This window comes from Leucoraja erinacea, unplaced genomic scaffold (assembly GCF_028641065.1).
Source record: "Leucoraja erinacea ecotype New England unplaced genomic scaffold, Leri_hhj_1 Leri_504S, whole genome shotgun sequence".
Taxonomy (NCBI): domain Eukaryota; kingdom Metazoa; phylum Chordata; class Chondrichthyes; order Rajiformes; family Rajidae; genus Leucoraja; species Leucoraja erinaceus.
The window spans coordinates 54,526-71,720 of record NW_026576405.1 but is presented as its reverse complement, the minus strand read 5'-3'; the positions used below and the strand labels follow the sequence as shown (position 1 = coordinate 71,720).

The window sequence follows — 17,195 nt, the reverse complement described above, 5'->3', positions numbered from 1 at the left end:
AATCAGTTTTAAGAGTGTAATCAACATTTTGGTCTCAAGGTGTAGTTTCTTCCCATTTAACTTGGGGGGGGGGGGGGAGTGGGGGATACAGCAAATTCTGGGACTTTGGTGCCAGACTGGCAGGCTTTATGACCACTTTTAACTCTTAGATGTTACAAAATGGCTTAAGATTTCCTGGTGAGCTTAAAGGTAGCATGAGAAACGTGGCCCTGGGAGGTGGGTGCCAAACAGTCAAACCCATTTCCCATGCCCAGCTGCAAGTCTTCACCAAAGCATGGGATAGATTACTTTACTCTAGGCTTTCTCTTTGTAAACTTTGTGCATTTTTATAGTGGGGGAATTAGAGGTTTAGTTTGTTTTAAATTATCAATCATTCTAAATCAAGATTATCGCAGCTCATCTTTGCCTTGATGGCTGTCAATTTGATTTTTGCATGAATGACCTGAAAGGTGCACTGGTCTCTTTCAGGCATTGAAGTGTCAGCGAGTGCAACTGATGCGACATATGAAAGAGGAAGGTGAGAAGACCCGAAGATTGAAAGCAGAAAATGACAAGGAAGTTATTCAGCTAAAGGAGAAGGTAATATTTTTGATGGCTTAAATTGGGAATTTAAAGTTAAGTAAATGGAAATGCAACCTTTTAAGTTGCACTTTGCCATTGTGTTTGTTGTAATGCTTGTTCGTTATGGAAAGCTGACGTTTGTATCTCTAGCACATTTAACATAGGGTGTGTGTATATATTATATGTGTGTGTGTATATGTATGTTTTTTTACCTCAATTTGCTTGTAATCTTGTTGTAAAGTTCTTCATGAATTATTGCTATCCTATGTATAGCATATGTTTGTTTTAACGTGCAACCATCCCCTTTTTATGATCAATGAGGTTGAGCTTATGTGGCAGCTGGAGAAATAATTGTTAATGATCCAAGAAGGTTAAATGCTGAACACTTGCGTTGAGCCATTTTTAAGAAGCAATTACTCGCTCACTATGTACTGTGCAATGATAAGGGTAGTGGCATAAAATTATTATTACAGTTCAGTGGCCTCTGCCTCTAATGTGAATCCTGTCTGCCATATTCATTTGGGATCGTTGGGGATTGGCTTGAGGTAGGAAAGGAAGAGCAGTGTTCAAACTAATGAGATACTTTCTCTTACAGGATCGAAAAAGACAGTACGAGTTGTTGAAACTAGAACGAGATTGCAAACAGCAAGCAAATGCTTTAATCCGCAAAACTGAGGAAGTGAGTATGAGCAGCATCTTTGGGTCCTCAGTAACAATTTGGATCCCTTCTTCCCAGACGTCTCCTGTGAACAAGAAATTGATTTCTGCTCCATGAGATAGACAGGACCCCAGAATCTACTTGCCATATTCATTATTTGGTAGTACAAGAGAAAGGGGACACAATTGACAATTTGAAAGCTGTTCTTTAGTTACCAATTTATCCGCTCTTCGGCAAACGTTTTCTGCAAACAATATTTGGCGATAAAGCTTTCATGGCATTAACTTAATAATGTTATCACTTGTCTACCTAGGCTGCTGCTGCAAACAAACGATTGCGAGATGCATTACAGATACAGAAAGACTCGACTGAAAAACGCAAATAATTGAACCGTGGAATGGAAGGGACTGCTGCTAGAGTTAAGGTGCAATTGCTCTGCATTTAAAATCATAATAGTTGCATTCTTAAAAAACCTTGTGTTGTAAATCACATTATAGTAGAACATGAAGGATGCCTTGACAACACGTATTTAAGCAGGTTTTTATGATTGTGTTATAATCAATGCTACTAGGGTAATGTTAGTGGCATTCCCTAATCAATTGCATTATTACCAATATGATTTATAAAAATGAGGAACTACCTGTACCCCATTTATTGCTAATGGCCTACAATATAGTTTCCAGCTAATGTCAAGTAGTTTAGATACAGTGCAACCAAAATGCACCTGAACACTGATTTTGTTTTGCATGTAAAAACTATACATTAGTGGACTATATACCATGCAGCAAATTAATTGGAATACCCTTGCACATACTGCCTTCATAATAGAACTGATTGGAGATAAACTATCAATTAAATAACATTCTGTTTCCCTAAACTCTTTCCACCTTCTAAAAGGAAAGCCTTTTGTTGATGTAATGCTACCAAGCACGTAGAGTTTTTGAACAGGTGCTTTGACCCACATTGTCCATGTTGGCCTACTGGGCTGGTCCTGTTTGACCCATAGACTTCTGAAACCTTATCTACATATCCATTATGGAGGGCACTGTAGATAGATTATTGATTAGTGCGGGTGTCAGAGGTTATGGGGAGAAGGCAGGAGAATGGGGTTGGGAGGGAGAGATAGATCAGCCACAATTGAATGGCGGGGTAGACTTGATGGGCCGAATGGCCTTATACTCCTATCACTTATGATTTTTACCCCAAGGGGGACAATCCCCTTTCCCTCTCCTCTCCCGGTAAACTAACACCATCCTACACAACACCACCTACACACAATGTGTAGCTTTTACCGAAGCCAATTAACCTGCAAATCTGCACGTCTTTGGAGTGTGGGAGGAAACCCACGCAGGTCACAGGGGAAGGAAGGAACGTACAAAGTCCCCACAGACAGTACACCGCCCCCGGCCGGCGCTTCATTCAATGTCCCCCACGCTACCTCCAGTGTTGAGCAAGACCAATGTTATTTCAATACATCGATCTGTGGCGGGGGGGGGTGAAGAGACTCCCACATGCGTGACTGTGTTGAGGGAAGGGGGAGGACACAAGGGGAGGGGAGGGGAGGTGGGGGAGGGTACAAAGACAGTCTACACCGTGCCACCTGTCTCGGGCCCTACGGGGACAGATGTCTACCCTACGCCCCCTCCTCTCCCCGACCTTCCATGGGTCTCGATCACACGCTCCCCAGCGACTAATATTTGCCCCCTCCCCTCCCCCGAATCCTCCTCCAACTCTCTCTCCTCCCCTCTCTAACCTCCCACCCTCTCTCTCTCCCACCCCCCTCCTCAGTCCTCCCCATTCTCCCTCTCCGCTCCTCCCACTCTCCCCCTCCCCCTCCAATCCTCTCATTCTCTCCTCTCCTCTCTCCTCTTAACTCTTTTCTCCCCCTCTCTCGCCCCCTCCATTCACGAATTAGCTGCGGGATTATCGTGCAAACCTGTGGTTCCGTGCGTCGCATCCAACCCCCCCCCCCCCCGACCCCTCCCCCCCCCCCTCGACCCCTCCCCCCTCCCCCCGGGTCCCCTCCCCCCCCGACCCCCCCCCCTCCCCCCTCCCCCCCCCCCCCCTCCCCTCCCCCCCCTCCCCTTCCCCCCCTCCCCCCCCCCCCCCCTCCACCCCTCCCCCCCCCCTCCCCCCCCCCCCCCCCCCCTCCCTCCCCCCCCCCCCCCCCCCTCCTAAACCTCCCCCCCCCCGGGGGATGGTGGAGGGGAGTGGGTGGTCCAGGGGGATGGTGATGCGTCTCCCCCCCCCTTCCCCCCTCCCCAGTGCCTCTGCCGCCGGGTCATTTGTGGGGCAGGTGGGGGCGCGGGAGGGTGGGATGTTTGGGGCTGTGGGTCGGCTCTGGGGGGTGGGGTTTGTCGGCGGGACCCCCGGGCTTGCTGCGAGAGAGAGGGGGGGGGGGACCGTTAGAGATCAGCCTACCCGCGACATTACGCCCCATTACAACACCGATCTTGGGCGCAGGTTGAGCAGACGTGGTGACCTGTTCTTGAGCCGTGCTGTGCGAAATTTTGATCACTACAAGATAGTTTGGTAGTTTAGTATGGAGACAGAGAACAAATGAATGAAAGGTATGCAAAAAGGATCAAGGAAAAGTGGAGCCCACAATGGTCCATTGTTGGCTGTGGGCGAGGTGATAATGAGTTTCACAGATAGTGAAACTCGACAGGACGAGAATGAAACTAGTACAATGACTGGAGTGGGGATGCAAGAACGGGCCCAGGCAGCGAGTTTAGTTTAGTTTAGTTCAGAGATACAGCGTGGGAACTGTCCCTTCAGCCCACCGACTAGTGAACCCCGCACATTAACACCACCCCACACACACTATGGACAATTTACACATACACCGAGCCATTCAGCCTACAAACCTGTACGTCTTTGGAGAGTGGGAGGAAACTGGAGATCACAGGGAAACATTACACTACTACGACTGTATGTACGTACATATATTTATTGCTGATTATTCTATGTTCGCTCTTCTGGGTGAGATGCGAACTGCATTTCGATGTCTCTGTACTGTACACTGCACAATGACAATACAGTTTGAATCTGAATCTGAATCTGAGTCTGACATCACTACTTCCTTCACTCTTTCTCTTTCTCGTTCTTTCTTTCTCGTTCTATTTCTTTCTTGTTAAATTTAAAATAGAAGTTGTACACGAAATGTATTTTGTCGTATGCCGCGGTTTATACTAACTTCCTTGGTTCTTGGTTTCTTGGTCCTCCAAAATATTCCAACTGGAATTTAAACTGGAGGTGGTGAAGGGAGGGAGGGATTTAAGCCAGAAAGGGTTATTGGGAAGAAAGAGCTACTTTAAATGTAGTTGCATCTGGTTGGGTAACTATAGTTGGGTGGAGATTATTCCATGCTTTAATTGTGCGGGGGAAGAACGAATTGCTGTACACATCTGTCTTTGTAGCTGGGATCACAAATTGGATCGAATGCCCTCGTCTGCTCCTAATTGGTTTGGGTTTGGTGTAGGTCTTGTAGTCTATGTCGAGCTGACCATTTAACATTTTGTAAATACAGGTCAAACGGTGAACTTCACGTCTGTCTTGGAGACGGTTCCACCCCAGAGAATTCAGAAGTTTGGTGACACTCGCTTCTCTCTCATCGGTGTTAGTAACAAATCGAGCTGCCTGTCTTTGGACACGTTCGATGGATGAAATGTTTGTATTTGTGTATGGGTCCCATGCTGCAACTGCCTAGTCCAAATGAGGTCTAACGAGGGTGAAGTATAGCTTCTCCATGACAGAAGTTGAACAATGATGAAGTTGTGCCTCAGAAAGTTTAGGGCACCTGTTGCTTTCACCTGCGTGACGTGCAAATGATGCCCAGGTGGGACAGGCCCTTAAGGGATTGGATCCAGTTTCATATCCCAAATAACTGCCTGTTACTTTAGATTTATCACACTTGGATTTTCCTGAGGTTTGTGTCACATCATAGGGGGAGTGGGTTTGTTAAACCCAAGGGTCTCACTGTTATCCAAACTGCTTTAAAATAAAAGCATTCAGATGGACTTAAGAACAATGTTCGATGTTATTAAACAAAACTTGACACAATGAAGATATTTGAGAACATAAAGCTGGAGAAACTCCGCGGGTCAGACAGCTTCTCTGGAGAAAAGGAATAGGTGACGTTTTGGGTCGAGGCCCTTCTTCACAGTGAGAGTCAGGGGGAATAGAGGGAGTACAGAGAAGGTTCACCAGACTGATTCCTGGGATGGCAGGACATTCATATGAAGAAAGACTGGATAGACTCGATGTTGGGGAGTTCCAGAATTATGGGTCACAGTTTAACGATAAGAGGGAAGTCTTTTAGGACCGAGATGAGAAGATCATTTTTTACATAGAGAGTGGTGAATCTGTGGAATTATCTGCCACAGAAGGTAGTTGAGGCCACAGTTCATTGGCTATATTTAAGAGGGAGTTAGATGTGGCCCTTGTGGCTAAAGGGATCAGGGGGTATGGAGAAAAGGCAGGGATGGGATACTGAGTTGGATGATCAGCCATGATCATATCGAATGGCGGTGCAGGCTCGAAGGGCCGAATGGCCTACTCCTGCACCTATTTTCTATGTTTCTATGAAAGGCAAACGAGAGATATAGATGGTGATAGAGGAAGATATAGAACAAATGAATGCAAGATATGCAAAAAAAAAAAATGATAAAGGGAACAGGCCGTGGTTAGAAAAAGGCTAGATGGTGGAAAAATGTTCCCGATGTTGGGGGAGTCCAGTGACAGGTGTCACAGTGTGAGACTAAGTGGTAGTCCATTTAGAACTGAGATGAGGAAAAACTTTTCCACCCAGAGAGTTGTGAATCTATGGAATTCTCTGCCACAGAAGGCAGTGGAGGCCAATTCACTGGATATATTCAAGAGGGAGTTAAATATAGCTCTTACGGCTAGGAAAGAACTGCAGATGCTGGTTTAAATAGAAGGTAGACACAACATGCTGGAGTAACTCAGTGGCACTGGCAGCATCTCTGGAGAGCAGGAATTCCTTCTCTCCAAAGGTGCTGCCTGTCCCACTGAGTCACTCCAGCATGTTGTGTCTACCTAGCTCTTCGGGCTAATGGAATCAAGGGATATGGGAAGAAAGCAGGAACGGGTTACTGATTTTAGATGATCAGCCATGATCATATTGAATGGCGGTGCTGGGTCGAAGGGCAGAATCGCCTACTCCTGCACCTATTTTCTATGTTCTTGGTTCTTGCTTCTTGGTTTCTTGGTCCTCCAAAATATTCCAAATGGAATTTAAACTGGAGGTGGTGAAGGGAGGGCTTAAGCCAGAAAGGGTTAATGGGAAGAAATGTCCATGTTAGCTGTGGGCTGGATGCGAATGAGTTACAGACAATGAGACTCAACAAGACGGTTTTGAAGCTGGTAGAAGTACTTGTGTGGGGAAGGGACAGAGAGAGAGAGGGGATGCAGGGGTTAGGGTGCTAGAGGAATCAATATTCATACCGCTGGGTTGTAAACTGGATATTTTGACTGTAATTTAAATAATGGTTTGCATTTTACTGCCATCTAGTGTATTCATTTGACATTGTTGTACGGGATTGATAATGAAAATTCCTGGTACTATATTTGAAATTTCATAATTGTGTAATAAATGTGTAGCATATTTAATTAATTTTGGTGTAATGCTTTTATTCACGTTTGTTGTGCCATGTCTGGCCCTGGTTTTGTAATTTGTTTAATTTGGTTTAGAGATACAGCACGGAAACAGGCCATTCGGCCCACTGAGCCCGTACTGACCAGCGTTCCCCACACATCAACACTATCCTACACACACTATGGACAATTTACATTTATACCAAGCCAATTAACCTACAGACCTGTACGTCTCTGGAGTGTTGGAGGAAACCCAAGATGTCGGAGAAAACCCATGTAGGAATGTACAAACCTCGCACAGACAAGCACCCGTAGTCAGGATTGAACCGCTGTCCTGTTGTCTGTCCAGGAGATATCAGCGGAGATGAGGACGCCGAGAAACCGGAAGGTGTTGACCCTCTCCACACACTCGCCGTTGATGTGTAGGGGGACTAAGTCGGTGCTGTGCCTCCTGAAGTCGACAATGAGCTCTTTTGTTTTCCTGGTGTTCAGAGCCAGATTGTTTTCTGAGCACCAGGTTGTCAACTTCAGGACTTCCTCTCTGTAGGCTGCCTCGTCTCCCTTTGAAATAAGTCCGACTACAGTAGTGTCGTCAGCAAATTTGACGATGCGGTTGTTGTTGTGGGCCGGACTACAGTCGTAGGTGTAGAGACAGTATAAGAGGGGGCTTAGCACACAGCCCTGTGGGGAACCGGTACTCAACCTGCGAGTGGAGGAGAGGTGGGGGCCGAGTCTCACAGTCTGGGGCCGGTTGGTGAGGAAATCCTTTATCCAGGCACATGTGAGAGTGGGGAGGCCGAGAGTGACCAGTTTACCAATGAGAATGTCCGGAATGATTGTATTGAAAGCTGAACTAAAATCCACAAAGAGCATCCGGACGTAGCTCTGCCCCTGCTCCAGATGGCTCAGCACAGAGTGGAGAGCTACGGTAATGGCGTCTTCTGTGGATCTGTTTTGGCGATAGGCGAATTGGTGGGGGTCGAAGTCTGGTGGTAGATAGTCCTTGATGTGCTGGAGGACCAACCTCTCGAAGCACTTCGTGATTACCGGAGTGAGGGCCACAGGACGGTAGTCATTAAGGCTGGTGATGGGAGACTTCTTCGGCACTGGGACGATTGTGGCTGATTTTAGGCAGGACGGAATAACTGCCTGGGCCAGGGAGAGGTTGAAAATTCTGGTGAAGATGGCAGTGAGCTGGTGGGCGCACGCTTTGAGCACCTTACCAGGTACTCCATCTGGGCCGGTAGCCTTCTTGGGGTTCACTGCCAGGAGCACCCGTCTGACATCGTGCTCCCTGACAGTGAGTGGGGTAGTACAGGAGCCAGGTGAGGGTGGGAACAGGGCTGTAGCAGGTGAGTGCTGCTGTTGTGATGTTTCAAAGCGGGAGAAGAAGCAATTTAGCTTTTCTGCCAGCGGCGCACTCAGGTCTTCTGACTTTGTGGCACAGCCTCTGTAGTTGGTAATGTCTTGTATGCCCCGCCATACCTCCCGTGTATTATTGCTGGACAAGTGGGACTCTATGCTCCTCTTATGGTCCGCCTTGGCTTTTTTAATACCACTTTTCAGATCGGCTCGAGCAGCCCTGTACAGAGCTCTGTCACCTGACCTGAAGGCAGCATCGCGGGCTCTGAGGAGTGTGCGGACCTGGCTGGACATCCAGGGTTTCTGGTTTGGGAAAACCCGTATGTTTTTGTCTACAGTCACATTTCCGATGCAGAACTTGATATAGTCCAGCACCGATTCTGTGAGAGTTTCCAGATCCTGGTGTTCGAATATGTCCCAGTTTGTCTGTGTAAAGCAGTCCTGTAGATTGGAGAGTGCATTTTCAGGCCAGGTTGTAACAGATCTTATGGTGGGCCTGGCACTGCGTCTGAGGGGGGTGTAGGCTGGAGAGAGCAGGAGGGAGAGATGATCTGACTGGCCGAGTTGGGGGAGGGGGATGGCTCTATACGCGTGCTTGATATTGGTGTAGACATGATCCAGCGTGTTCACCCCTCTAGTAGAACACTTGACATGTTGGTAGAATTTCGGCAGTACAGTCTTCAAGTTGGCCTTATTAAAGTCCCCTGCGATTATGTGAACACCTTCGGGGTGATCCCGCTGCTGTTCGTTAATGTACGGGTAGGTACAGGCCATTAAGCCAAAGGAGCATGAAAGATTGTCCAGACTCGATGTAAAACAACTATTTTCTTGCGTTTGGAGGTAGCCAAATTTGAACAGTGTGACTGTTAAGAGGGAGTTAGATGTGGCCCTTGTGGCTAAAGGGATCAGGGGGTATGGAGAGAAGGCAGGTACAGGATACTGAGTTGGATGATCAGCCACGATCATATTGAATGGCAATGCAGGCTCGAAGGGCCTAATGGCCTACTCCTGCACCTATTTTCTATGTTTCTATCTTCAAGGTTTTTAAGATTGCCATTTTTCTTTTTGGAATATAATTTATCTCTGCTGATCCTTAAATTTAATCCACATGGAAATGAGAATTACTATTGTAGGTTAATTTTATAAATGTTAGTGCTATAAATCTTTAAATTATATTTTTCATCAATTAAATTCCCATTGAGTAAAAAATGTAAAAGAAAGCGCGAGGTTTTGGACAAGTCTTGTAAATCTAACCAATTTTTAGTATTTATGATATTCGTATGTTGAAAACAAATTCTGTTAAATTGTATTTCAACATTATTCCCGCACAATTTTCTCCATTTGGAATGTATATCCTAAATAATTGGCATGTTTTCCTACAAGTAATTTTCACTCCTGGGTTTCCCTCGGCTTCAATGTACTGTTTTTTTTTTAATGTAGAGACGAACTTTTACATTGGCTGAGTTGATGCAAAGCACTGAAATCTGTAGTCCACCTTTAAACGAGCAGCTTGAAAGAGTGCAAACAGAAGTAGAACTCAGGTACTCTAATTGGTAGAAATATATTAAAACTTGTGCTAGAACTGTTCGTTATGTTATTCCACTGCCGGACTTCAACTGTTTTCTTGTTATAGATTTGTAATATTTTTAATATGATAACTGGAATACAGTAGAGGATTAAATTTTGATCTATGGAGTGAGATTTACTCAATCTCGGCGTAAAGACTTGTGCTTGTCGTTTATTTTAATCTAACACGCTGTTTTTTTGAATTATGAGATGGAGGATAAACATAGTTACAACCCTTAAAAGATTCCATTTTCCTATTTTTAAATTCTTAATATTTAAAAGTCCCTCAACTTCTTGTCATGTTGCCTGCAAAACCCCTTGCTGTTCCGGTGGTTTACATTCCTTCATAAATAATTAAGCAAACTATTTTGTTAAGAGACATTTCTTTGCCAGATTATGTTAAATGAAATTTCTATCATGTGGTGCCATCTCTTGCTAAGAAGTAAATTGTTCAAAGGAGTTTTGTGCTGAAGAGAGAATTTGGCAGAACATTTTCTACCCTGAGCATTTTAAATGGACTTGGTTCAAACGTGAACAATTGTAATCACTCAGTGCGCCGACAAAGTTCATAACCTGGCTGCAGTGAATGCTCTGATGAGCACAACAGTTGGTGTGATCACCAATAATTCTAAGAATGTATTGAGCTTGTTTACATTTTTTCATTTGAAGATGTTATATTAATGGATGATCCTTGTCTTAACTGAAATGAATTTGGTTTCTCATCTTGACTGAGTTTCAGTTCCTTTTTTTTTTTTTTTCTCCCTGTGGCAGACTAGTATTGTCTTATTACATTTTCTTACATTGTATGAGGGCGGCATAGGCTCATCAGCCTGTAGCAGATATCGGAGCACTTCCATCAGGCTTATTTCCCTCTTACTCTCAGCACATTAACGGGCCTGTCCCACTTTCACGTCCTAATTCACAACCTTTTTTACTCGTGGACATTTTAATCAGGCTAGAAAAACGCCTCGACCTACTTGATGCCACGAGTACCAACAAATAGCATCACATAGAAACATAGAAATTAGGTGCAGGAGTAGGCCATTCGGCCCTTCGAGCTTGCACCGCCATTTAATATGATCATGGCTGATCATCCAACTCAGTATCCCGTACCTGCCTTCTCTCCATACCCTCTGATCCCCTTGGCCACAAGGGCCACATCTAACCCCCTCTTAAATATAGCCAATGAACTGGCCTCAACTACCCTCTGTGGCAGAGAGTTCCAGAGATTCACCACTCTCTGTGTGAAAAAAGTTCTTCTCGTCTCGGTTTTACAGGATTTCCCCCTTATCCTTAAGCTGTGACCCCCTTGTCCTGGACTTCCCCAACATCGGGAACAATCTTCCTGCATCTAGCCTGTCCAACCCCTTAAGAATTTTGTAAGTTTCTATAAGATCCCCTCTCAATCTCCTAAATTCTAGAGAGTATAAACCAAGTATATCCAGTCTTTCTTCATAAGACAGTCCTGACATCCCAGGAATCAGTCTGGTGAACCTTCTCTGCACTCCATCTATGGCAATAATGTCCTTCCTCAGATTTGGAGACCAAAACTGCACGCAATACTCCAGGTGTGGTCTCACCAAGACCCTATACAACTGCAGTAGAACCTCCCTGCTCCTATACTCAAATCCTCTTGCTATGAAAGCCAACATGCCATTCGCTTTCTTTACTGCCTGCTGCACCTGCATGCCTACCTTCAATGACTGGTGTACCATGACACCCGGGTCTCGCTGCATCTCCCCCTTTCCCAATCGGCCACCATTTAGATAATAGTCTGCTTTCCCGTTTTTGCCACCAAAATGGATAACCTCACATTTACCCACATTATACTGCATCTGCCAAACATTTGCCCACTCACCCAGCCTATCCAAGTCACCCTGCAGTCTCCTAGCATCCTCCTCACAGCTAACACTGCCCCCCAGCTTAGTGTCATCCGCAAACTTGGAGATATTGCCTTCAATTCCCTCATCCAGATCATTAATATATATTGTAAATAGCTGGGGTCCCAGTACTGAGCCTTGCGGTACCCCACTAGTCACTGCCTGCCATTGTGAAAAGGACCCGTTTACTCCTACTCTTTGCTTCCTGTTTGCCAGCCAGTTCTCTATCCACATCAATACTGAACCCCCAATGCCATGTGCTTTAAGTTTGTATACTAATCTCTTATGTGGGACCTTGTCGAAAGCCTTCTGGAAGTCCAGATACACCACATCCACTGGTTCTCCCCTATCTACGCTACTAGTTACATCCTCGAAAAATTCTATACGATTCGTCAGACATGATTTACCTTTCGTAAATCCATGCTGACTTTGTCCAATGATTTCACCACTTTCCAAATGTGCTGCTATCCCATCTTTAATAACTGACTCTAGCAGTTTCCCCACTACCGATGTTAGGCTAACTGGTCTGTAATTCCCCGTTTTCTCTCTCCCTCCCTTCTTAAAAAGTGGGGTTACGTTTGCTACCCGCCAATCCTCTGGAACTACTCCAGAATCTAAAGAGTTTTGAAAGATTATTACTAATGCATCCACTATTTCTGGAGATACTTCATTAAGTACTCTGGGATGCAGCCTATCTGGCCCTGGGGATTTATCGGCCTTTAATCCATTCAATTTACCCAACACCACTTCTCGACTAACCTGGATTTCACTCAATTCCTCCACCTCCTTTGACCCGCGGGCCCCTGCTATTTCCGGCAGATCATTTATGTCTTCCTTAGTGAAGACGGAACCAAAGTAGTTATTCAATTGGTCCGCCATATCCTGGTTCCCCATGATCAACTCACCTGTTTCTGACTGCAAGGGACCTACATTTGTTTTAACTAATCTCTTTCTTTTCACATATCTATAAAAACTTTTGCAGTCAGTTTTTATGTTCCCTACCAGTTTTCTTTCATAATCCATTTTTCCTTTCCTAATTAAGCCCTTCGTCCTCCTCTGCTGGTCTCTGAATTTCTCCCAGTCCTCCAGTATGCTGCTTTTTCTGGCTAGTTTGTACGCATCATCCTTTGCTTTGATACTATCCCTGATTTCCCTTGTTATCCATGGATGCACTACCTTCCCTGATTTATTCTTTTGCCAAACTGGGATGAACAATTTTTGTAGTTCATCCATGCAGTCTTTAAATGCCTTCCATTGCATATCCACCGTCAACCCTTTTAGAATTAATTGCCAGTCAATCTTGGCCAATTCACGTCTCATACCCTCAAAGTTACCTTTCTTTAAGTTCAAAACCATTGTTTCTGAATTAACAATGTCACTCTCCATCCTAATGAAGAACTCAACCATATTATGGTCACTCTTGCCCAAGGGGCCACGCACAACAAGACTATTAACTAACCCTTCCTCATTACTCAATACCCAGTCTAAAATAGCCAGCTCTCTCGTTGGTTCCTCTACATGTTGGTTTAGATAACTATCCCGCATACATTCCAAGAAATCCTCTTCCTCAGCACCCCTGCCAGTTTGATTCACCCAATCTATATGTAGATTGAAGTCACCCATTATAACTGCTTTGCCTTTGTCGCAAGCATTTCTAATTTCCTGTTTAATACCATCTCCAACTTCACTACCACTGTTAGGTGGCCTGTACACAACACCCACCAGCGTTTTCTGCCCCTTATTGTTTCGCAGCTCTACCCATACCGATTCCACATCCTCCAAACTAATGTCCTTCCTTTCCATTGCGTTAATCTCCTCTCTAACCAGCAACACTACCCCACCTCCTTTTCCTTTCTCTCTATCCCTCCTGAATATTGAATATCCCTGGATGTTCAGCTCCCAGCCTTGGTCACCCTGGAGCCATGTCTCCGTGATCCCAACTATATCATAATCATTAATGGCTATCTGCACGTTCAACTCATCCACCTTATTACGAATACTCCTTGCATTGAGACACAAAGCCTTCAGGCTTGTTTTTACAACGCTCTTACCCCTTATACAATTATGTTGAAAAGTGGCCCTTTTTGATTTTTGCCCTGGTTTTGTCTGCCTGCCACTTTTACTTTTCACCTTGCTACCTATTGCTTCTACCTTCATTTTACACCCCCCTGCCCCTCTGCTCTTGTACCCATCCCCCTGCCACATTAGTTTAAATCCTCCCCGACAGCAGTAGCAAACACCCCCCCCAGGACATTGGTTCCATTCCAGCCCAGGTGCAGACCGTCCTGTTTGTACTGGTCCCACCTCCCCCAGAACTGGTTCCAATGCCCTAAAAATTTGAATCCCTCCCCCTTGCACCATTTTTCAAGCCACGTATTCATCTGCAATATCCTCCTATTTCTGCTCTGACTGGCCCGTGGTACTGGTAGTAATCCAGAGATTATTACCTTTGAGGTCCTACTTTTAAGCTTATCTCCTAGCTCCCTAAATTCATCCTGTAGGACCTCATCCCTTTTTTTACCTATATCGCTGGTGCCAATATGCACCACGACAACTGGCTGTTCACCCTCCCCCTCCAGAATGTTCTGCAGCCGTTCAGTGACATCCCTGACCCTTGCACCAGGGAGGCAACATACCATCCTGGAGTCTCTTTTGCGGCCGCAGAAACGCCTATCTATTCCCCTGACAATTGAATCCCCTATTACTATTGCCCTTCCACTCTTCCCCCCCCCCCCCCCCTCATGTGCCACAGAGCCACCCATGGTGCCATGAACTTGGCTGCTGCTGCATTCCCCTGATGAGCAATCTCCCTCAACAGTATCCAAAATGGTATAACTGTTTAGGAGGGAGATGACCGCAGGGGACTCCTGCACTACCTGCCTAGTGCTTTGCTGACTATTGGCCACCCGTTCCCTTTCTGTCCTCTTACCTTTTACCTGCGATGTGACCAACTCGCTGTACGTGCTGTCCACGACTTTCTCAGCGTCGTGGATGCTCCAGTATGAATCCAACCGCAGCTCCAATCGTTCAATGCGGTCTGCCAGGAGCTGCAGCTGTACACACTTCCTGCAAACATAGTCACCAGGGACACCGACCATATCCCTGATCTCCCACATGTTGCAGGCTGAGCAAACCACGGGGCCAATCTCCACCGACATATCCTACTCCCAATTTAACTATATTAAATATTAAAAAACACAAAACTTTATCCGTTACACTTTACTAATAAATACTGTACCCTTATCTCCCAGAATCCTTAACCTAAGGGCAAAAATGTAAAAATGTAAACCAATCAGAGGCTTCCCCCAGACTCCTTCTCTGGAACGTTGGCGATTTGGTTCCAGCGCAGGTACTCCTCCCCTCTCACCAACGGCTCCCTGGGCCTCTGTGGAAACAAGCCCCGCGGTGTATTTTATACTTACAGCGCAGGTACTGCTACGACTTACATCACGGCCTGCTACGACTTACCTACGACCTCGTAACGACCATGCTGCAAATATGAGTTGTGGGCAAACCCGGCAGAGGTGAATTAGGTCATGAAAGTGGGACAGGCCCTTAAGTCCACTAATGGATCTGGTGGGTTGTTATTGGCGTGTGTGATAACAAACCAGTAATCAATAAGAATTTTGGCTTACTAGCCTGGTCTGACAGGCTAACTTTTGTTTTTGTTTTTCTTTCATTTTAGGACTGCTCAAATTGCTGATCTCCAACAACAGTTGATGGTTGCAGACAATGAAGAAAGGCTGAAGCATCAATGGGATACAATTGCCACCATTGAAGAAGCAAAGTGTGGATTAAAGTGGCTCATGAAAGAGGTGAGAATCTATAAATGTGGTCAAGCGGAACCCACTGTTCAGTTGCTATTAAACTATTGTGCATTATTGGCTGAATGTGTAATAACCACTGCATCAAAAAGTTTAATGTACAGTCAGCACCCAAACCTGGTGTAGATGGGGCAGAACTACTCCATTCAGATCGTGTTGATATGGTTCCCTCACAATTCACTGCATTCACCAGCCTCCTCATTGTCTGTTGCTAACCTTCGACGGTGTCTGACTTAACTGCCGGCTACGAGCATTGTTTTTTTTAGTCATAGTCATACAGCATGGAAACAGGCCCTTCGGCCCAACTTACCCACGCTGACCAAGATGCCCATTTACGGTAGTCCTGCCTGCGTCTGGCCCTTAATCCCTCTAAATCGTTCCTATCGATTTGCCTATCCAAATGTCTATTTTTGTCTGCTGGCTCTTGATGTGTATGGCCTTGATGTTAATGAGGTATGTGCTACCTCATACTCTTGCCCTTTAAATTGTAAGATTCAACAATATGCTGAAAAAAATAATGAGTTTAATGAAATGAAATGAAATGATTCAATTTATTGTCATTGTCAGTGTACAGTACAGACAACGAAATGCATTTTTAGCATTGTAAGCGCCTGCCGCCGTACATCCATTACAAAAGGTGGGGTATGCTTGAAAAAAACGACAGTATGACTCCAAGCGGGATTTGAATTCCGTCCAAACTCTGCCATGATGTCTTAATATAGGTGAGATGTCTTGGGTGAGATGGCTTGGTTAATAAAATTACCTTATCGCTGTTGTTTTATTAATCTTTACATGGTCTATTGTGGTAACCCTTCTAAAAATCAACCATTGTGTTATGTTTAGTCATGGGGAATAAAATGCACAAAGATTGATACTACACTTTTTTTTAGTGATTCTTTGTCCTCAAGAGGAAAAAAATGTGTTTGTTTCTCTTATTTTGAAGTTGGTGTCATCTAAAGTATCACATAGCCAAACGACAAGTGCACTGAACCAGACTATAGTTGATGGTACAGAGTTACAGAAGAATGTATTCGAAGAACAAAACCGCATAACTGAGATGGAGACGGAACATCAGCAACAGCTTCTAGAACAAGAACAGCGACATCGAGAGAAGGTATAGTGTGCCAATAGTCCGTTTTCATGCTGCATGTCTACATTTCTAAAACCACAATTGTTAGACAAACTGGCTCTGCTTATTCTTCCTATAGTACTGTTGTAGAATATTGTGTCATATTGGCTAACAAATCGGTACTTTTCAGATTCTTAATTGGGCAATTCAAGATAAATATTTAGCGTTTATTCTGTGATATCTTTGCTCTACAAATTATTTCTTAAAGGCTAGTTTCCCCAAGGATATCAGATGTCTCATTTTCTGAAGGTGATTGTTACAAATATTCTCAAAAACTAATGGGACTAATTGCAGCTGAGTTGCAAAGATCTGACAGCCTGTGTCCAAGGGGTTTAAAGGAAATGGCTAGTGGCAGAGTCAATGCTTGACCTTTTTTCAAAACTTGAATTCACAAGAGGATGCTGAAAATATTGGAAATCTACAAGTTTGATTTGGCAAAGAAGGGAGATTAGTTGAGAAATAAGTGGCCAGTTGGTTTAATATCTCTTGTTGGCAAGATGCTGGAATCTATCATCACATGGCTAGTGCACAAAAGGACAAACAGACTCAGGAATAGTTGCTTTCCGATAATTATATCTACTATAAATTCAAATTCACAC

General features: G+C 44.8%; 1 protein-coding gene across 1 annotated transcript in view; it reads left to right on the top strand.

Moving 5' to 3' along the window:
• The window catches only part of LOC129693963 (chromosome-associated kinesin KIF4-like), a 30,367-nt gene extending 13,402 nt beyond the window's left edge, over positions 1–16,965 (top strand). The window contains exons 13-17 of the mRNA XM_055630685.1: positions 469–579; positions 1,157–1,240; positions 9,638–9,738; positions 15,329–15,458; positions 16,411–16,965. Of these exons, the coding sequence (XP_055486660.1) occupies positions 469–579; positions 1,157–1,240; positions 9,638–9,738; positions 15,329–15,458; positions 16,411–16,587 (603 nt within the window). The 3' untranslated portion in view covers positions 16,588–16,965. The remainder of the gene's footprint in view (positions 1–468; positions 580–1,156; positions 1,241–9,637; positions 9,739–15,328; positions 15,459–16,410) is intronic.
• Positions 16,966–17,195: the final 230 nt, after the last annotated feature.